This window comes from Cyprinus carpio, unplaced genomic scaffold (assembly GCF_018340385.1).
Source record: "Cyprinus carpio isolate SPL01 unplaced genomic scaffold, ASM1834038v1 S000006723, whole genome shotgun sequence".
Taxonomy (NCBI): domain Eukaryota; kingdom Metazoa; phylum Chordata; class Actinopteri; order Cypriniformes; family Cyprinidae; genus Cyprinus; species Cyprinus carpio.
The window spans coordinates 119,715-126,732 of NW_024879328.1; the positions used below are offsets into that span (position 1 = coordinate 119,715).

The 7,018-nt window shown below is 34.9% G+C and overlaps 1 protein-coding gene across 1 annotated transcript in view; it reads left to right on the forward strand.

Annotated features, from left to right (window-relative positions):
• LOC109109635 (carcinoembryonic antigen-related cell adhesion molecule 20-like) overlaps positions 1-4,181 on the forward strand; it is a 45,513-nt gene extending 41,332 nt beyond the window's left edge. Inside the window, exons 7-8 of the mRNA XM_042755554.1 lie at positions 3,648-3,791; positions 3,958-4,181. Coding sequence (XP_042611488.1) covers positions 3,648-3,791; positions 3,958-3,987 — 174 coding nt within the window. The 3' untranslated portion in view covers positions 3,988-4,181. The remainder of the gene's footprint in view (positions 1-3,647; positions 3,792-3,957) is intronic.
• Positions 4,182-7,018: the final 2,837 nt, after the last annotated feature.

Below are 7,018 nucleotides of genomic sequence, written 5' to 3' on the forward strand. Positions count from 1 at the left end.
GATAAATAAGCTGATCAAGAGAGCTGGTTCAGTTATTGGTCTTATTTTTGGATCACTTGAGGTCATTGTGGAGAAGAGGATGAGGTTGAAATTAAAAACTGTTATGTTTTTTGAAGGCCATCCACTACACAGTGTTTTTAATGGACTCAGAAGCTCTTTCAGCGAGCGTTTCATTATGCCTCTGTGCTCCAGTGAGCGATTGAGAAGGATTTTTGTTCCTGCAGCGGTTAGATATTTTAATGAACACTGTTGATTGTCAAACTGTTGAACTGTCTGTTCTTTGCCTTGCATTTCTGAATTGTGTAACTGTATCTTGTTATAATCATGTCTTATTGGTCTCTTAATCATGTTTTTTCATAGTTTTTAAATGTTGAATTATTTATTAATGTGTGTTAGCTGTGTGGTGTGCTTGTTGGCTGTATGTTTTAAGTTGGTGGCAAACCAGTTTCCCTTTCGGGATTAATAAAGTCTTCTCACTCACTCACTCACTCACTCACAACATATTAAACCTTAAATATAAAAATGATTAAAAACCATGATTTCCACAAAAACAAAAGTTTAAAAAATGATAAACTTTACATTTCAGCATTTAAACAATTTTTAAGAATAGGTATGAGTCAAAAGTATCAATTATTATATTAAATGAAACAATTCTTATCAAACAATCAGGGAACACAAAAAAAAAAAAAAAATCATGAGATTGTATTATTTGTGTCCTAAGAAGATAGAAAATAGCAATAAATTATTTCTCTATATGGTCTTGGTTAAAAGGCCAAATTCAGTATAAACCTTATGATGATGCATACTTTGTGTAGCCTACATTTTAGAATTTCATGCAGTTTTAGTGATTGAAATATTGCGGTGGCTACCTGCAAAAGGAAATCCATAAAAATCCTTTTCTTATATTTGTTTTTATTTAACTTTGTGGCTTTGAAACAGAAGGAACAGTGACAGGCTTGTGCTGCAGTTTTATGGGTGTTTTGCCCTCTTCGAGCCAGTCACGTGACTGGGAACTGAATATGTTGCCATCTTTCCTGAATGATCAAAGGTAAGACTCGTGTTAATATCCAGCGCTAGGTGGCGCAGTGAGCTCTTCTGTCTAGAACTGCTGTTTATTATTGACTGAAAACTGATGGAAATAGTTCAGATGATTTAAGCAGCAGCTCCAGACAGCTGAGAGCTCGATCATGATGGTTTCTGATAGTTTGTTCTGTACGCTGTGGATGTTATCGCTTTTTGGTGAGGATTTTTTTGTAATTCAAAAATATATGTTGAATTGCTGTGTATAATAACTAAGTTACTTACACTGTAAAAAATGATTGTGATCTTAAAAAAAAGTCATTGTTGAATTTACAGTGAAAACTGTAAATTGACACTCCCAGAATTCCCTGCATGACACTTCATATTTTATGTTTTTTCATTGAAATAACTGTTTCTTCTTAGTTTTTTTCTTATCAGTTGTGTACATTAGGGTTTTATCTTTCATCTAAAGTTGTTAAATTAATGTTTATTGCATTATTTCAGTATCATGTGTGTTACCATGATGGTGTTTAGTGTTTGTGTGAATGACACTGTGCACCTTATATATATATATCCGTTCTCAGCTTGTGGAAGTTAGTGATGAGCTTTGATTCATCATGTTACTTTCTCATCACCACCAGTTTTTGGTGGTTATTAGTGCATTAGAATGGTTCAAAACAGATATTAGTACTTTAATATGTTGGTTTATGAACATTAGATCATTTAATGAAATACGGTATTTTATTGTGAATTTAAGTTAAGTCTGTAAAACCTAAAATGTTGCTACCATATTTTTAATGGTGAAGTTCTGGCAACCACAGCTGCCGGTATTTTACCGCAAATGTCACAGATTTTTTTTTACAGTGTAGTTGGAACTATTTTAATTAGTAATTACAGAAAAATATATGTCCGCCTTTGCAGTTAATCATTGTTTTTTGTTGTTGTGAACTTGTGGATCCAGCTAACGTTAAATATTTATCTACAGTAGTTGTAGCAGATAAAAAGTATGCCGTCTAGCGCAATAAGTCAATAACTCAATGTCTTTCTTTCTTTCTTTGAGTTGTTGCAGTATTTAGGAGAAGATCTGCAGTTTTCTGGTCCGGCTAATGGAGCAGTAGGAGGAAGTGTGGTGTTTGCTCCTGATATCCCACCCTCCACATCAACTGATTCAGTTCAGTGGCATTTTGGATCAACTCCTATATTGACAGCAGTGTCTGGTTCAACTTCAGTAACCTCAGCATACAGAGACAGAGTCAGTTTTGACATAAACACTCTCGCTCTGGAGCTCCGGAACCTGAGACTGGATGATTCTGGAACATACAAACTAACTGTAGCACCTAGTGCTGGAGACCAAATTACAGGAGAAGTTTCACTACAAGTGTTCGGTGAGTGTGTTGCTTACACTTAAGTATTTAATATCAAAGCATCGGCTATATAGGGTTAAAATATGATTATAAGAAATGAATTTAATGTGTGGAAGGGGGAAAAGTGACATAAAGCAATTTAATATACTGTAAATTAAACAGATGTGACAAGCAGAAGTACTAATGAGAGTATAATAATAATATTTTAGATATGCACAAGTCTGCTGTTATTTGCAGTGAGCTTTGTGGTTTATTGTTACTGAAACAGATTTGCACAGATGAGTGTTACTTAGGGCACTCTCATGTTTAAACTTTTAAAAATGTTATTAAATGGAAATCATGTTGAAACTGTCTTGAAAATTTGAAGCTTTATCATTTATTTTAAAATAACTTTAAGACAATAGATTTTTATTGTTTTAATCTTGTCTGAGACCCAGATTTTCAGTCTTCTATCAGCTATGAAATCCATTAAAAATGTAAATTACACGTTACAAACTATGACGATATAAATAGACACTGAACATAAACATTCCTTTCATTGTTGATTGGCCTTCTGTACCACCCTTGACCACACTAACTGTGTGAAAGACTCATTTTAAATCTATATCTGTTTGTTCTTTCTCACTCATACAGAAAATATAACTAATGTCAGACTTATTGGTCCAGAAGAATCATTAATAGAGGGAGAATCATCTGTTAACATCATCTCTGAGGGAACTGGCAGCATCCTCTCTGTGCAGTGGATGAAAGATAACAGATGATTCAGTATATATTTATTTCAGTGTCAAATTCATCAAGTCTTCTTTCCTTAAACAGCAGCACAAAGCAGACAGGAGACAGTGAGTAACCTCTTCAGTCTCTTCTGAAAGTAAAAAAAACAACAACAACAACAAAAAAAACAACAACTCATCCATCAATAAACTTTAAAAAAAATTTAATTATCTGTAATTAAAGAGTTTATTGATAGATGAGTTTATTTTTACAGTAAGCTCAAATGGACTTTAATCTTTCACATGTTACTGCACAAAGACATGCTGATGATCACACTTAAACTATACTTAAACTATGGATACTGACAAATATTCAGTCATGATGGACATTAGCACTGTTTATAGTGGGCTTTCTGTTTCATTTATTTATCAGCAACATATTTTACATTTAATTTAACCTCAAGTGACAACATCATTCTGTCTGATGTTTTGATTATAATTTAAGAGAAAAAAAATGTTGGACACAAACTATAAAAAAATTATTGATTTGCAGAAGGCTAGAGGAGATGGAACGATTCTAGGGAAGATGAGTGAACATATATATGAGAATGACAAACATGAAAATGAGCATGAGAATATGTATGAAAATGTAAAACCTGAAAATTCAAGAAGGCCAAGGGCTCCTACTCCTCCTCAGGTGAGCAGTCCAGTCCAGTTCATCCCATTCTAAAGCATCATGTGTGTGTTTCGGCTGCATCACAAAATAAGTGCTCTATATTCTTTCTGTGGCTTTGCAGTAAAACAATAAGAAAGTCATTTGATTGGTTTATTTTATTACATGCTTGTGTCACATCTCTGTTCAGGTATCAAACCCTCCTCCTGTGCGCAGGTGAGGAAGTGAAGACACTGAAACACATCTACTGCAAGATGATCTATCAGGCTGTATCAATTTGTTTTTTTTTTTTTTACAGTTTTAAGATAAAAAATGTATATGGCATATTACTGAAATATTATAAACTGTTGCAACAACTGTTTGTTCTATGTGCTCCACTCATGCGGTTTAATTATAAACTTGTTCCTCACTATGGACAAAGGTATTTTTTCCTTACATAGTTCCTTACAAAGTCACAAATACAGAAGTATATTTCTGTAACAGTAAAAGATTAGGGTCAAAGCCATTACCGTATACACTGAGTTATAAAAGATAAATGTCTGTTAATGATGTGAAAACATGAAATACTAAAATAGGACAAGTACTAATAACATAGAATCATATCTGCAGATCTGGTATTGTAATGATCAGTTGCAGGCTAACATGGAATCTGCACACACAGAATTCAATAGAAAGCAGATTGAACACCAGTTCTTTAAATCCTAGACATTTGACATCCTGTCTGTCATTTATTCAATATTTTGGCAAGTGTTTTTAAATTTAAATATGAATTATATTTATATTTATTCATAATGCATAAGCTACTTAGGCTTAGTTATACTATTGACCACATGCATGAAACAACTTCTCAGAAATCATCAGACACATCCTCATTCTTTTTTACCTGCACTTGGGCAATAAAAGAAGATAAAACTGATAATGAATGGATAATGAAAAACAAAGGCCACATTCTTGACTAAATTCACCTTTAGACCTGAACACATCATCACTCAGGCAAAAGACATGTGGAAGTGACATTTTATTCTAGTCCTCAGTGTCGGACTGGAAAACAATCTAAAATGATTTAATTACCCAAGATTTAACAAACCTATATTTCATACAAATATAATAAAACACTAAAGTGCCTAAATGTCAAAATTAGTGCAATATCTTTATTGTAAAATCCTAATACTGAAGACACTATTAAATTATTAGGCTATTATTCATATTTTTGTGTTGCTGTCTGCTCTAGCGCCCTCCCTACCATAACTATAAATTCATGTGAATATCTGTGTGCTAAATTTATTAATGTTACATTACAGTAGATAATAATTATGTCCTTTATGATAATCAGTTGCAAAGTTCTTTGTATTTTTGTTTCGCAGTATTCTCCAATGCATTGATTGACACTCTGCTCACAGTAAATAGCCAAATCAGTGCAATAATATACAGGGGTAGACTTAACCAATAAGCGAGGTAAGCTTTGGGCCCTGGGGAATCAGGAGGCCCCATCTGATATTGGCGATACATATGGGGGAAGTCGTGGCCTAATGGTTAGAGAGAAACATATTTGGCAAACGCTCCAGCTCCAGTCTTGTGTTCCTGTATCTTTTGTTTTTCTCCCCATGTTCTCCCCATTACCTAGTTTCTCCCATGTCTGATTATGCCCATATTTGGTTTTCCTGTTCCCATTAAGGTTAATTAGTTTCCTCCTGTGTTCATTAATCAACTTATTAGTTCCTTGTTACTTAAGCCCTGTGTACAGCATCTGTTTTTGAATATCTACCCCATGTGCTATGTGTGTTCCTGCCTGTTCTGTGTTCCCAGTTATTTGGAGGATTAAAGTATTATTGTTGTAATTCCCTCAATCCTCGCTCCTTCACAGTAGCTGAACCATGATACAGTGTGTATTTGTGTTCTGGAGAGCGTCAAATTTTCACTCACTACTCAAAATGCAGAGTTTTTTTCAAGTGCTGAGTTCTACAAGCTTGTGAATCCTCTCATTGTAACAACATGTATATAAGAGATTGATGCAGTGATTGTGATTGATTGTGCAGTGCAGACAGCTTCACTGATTAACGGAATGTTGTAAGACTGCAATGAATACATAGCAAATGTAGCACATAGCAAATGTTTTCTTGCCCAGATCCGAGCCACGTAATCACTTTTCCCTCGGCCCAGTGCCGCAAAGAATGACAGCCCTGAAGTGGCCCAGAACTGGTTTGAAGACAAGGGCCACACATGGGCCATAACCGGCCCCAATCTCAGCCAGTTAATCACCCTTAGCTGGCCCTGAACTGGGCCAAAACAAGTTTTGTTATTGGTACCAATTCTCAGCCTTAAAGAGCAGGTCAGATGGTATTTTAAAGTGTCCCAATATTGTATTGGAGTCCCCTACATCGGGTTTAAATGCATCTAAGGTCAGAAAACATTGTAATTTTCTCAGAATATACATTTAATATTAGAGTCATTTGCCAAGATTAGGAAATGATTCGTTTCAAGCAAGTTCGGATCAAGCCCCTCCCTTCCTCAAGCCTACTCTGCTCTGATTGGTCAGCTGGCCAAACCTGTTGTGATTGGCACAGAGATGATTCCTTGAGCCAGTTAGGCAGCGCTACCATTGACAAAGCACCTTTACATAAAACAATAATATAGTCAATCCGTTCTTATAATGACATAAAATACAAAAACACTTATGCAAGCGAATCGTGCCCACAGCTAAAGTTTAGCTGCTAAACTGTGAACACTAGGTGGATACGTTAGCCGAGTGCTAACGTGACTAACTGATTAAACAATACAGTTTGTAAACCAAAATATGTCTACTGTAATGTTTGAAGAACGACAGACAAAAGACGCTTGGTCTTAACTTTTAATCAGAACGCAGAACAGTTGTATCACAGGAGCACCAGCCGAAATCACTCATCTCTCCCGCATTAACCCTGTAACTGCCAGTGCAGCACAATAAACAGCAGTTTCACAATTGTTATAAAGTCTGTGTGCTACACTACATTCTTTATTATTAAACAAAGTAATTAGAACAACGTCAGTCTACAATAATCGACATATTCTTAGGTTCACTGCGAATTTTTAGAACTACTTCAGTAAGACAGTAATATTGTGCTTTACCTGGAAACACATTATATGTACTTTGAAAAGATAGAAAGCATATATAAAAAATTAACATAGTAATAATTATTTAACTGGGGCTACAACTACACAGAAACAATTTGCAACTTTAAAATACTGATCAGACAACACAACGACAAACAATT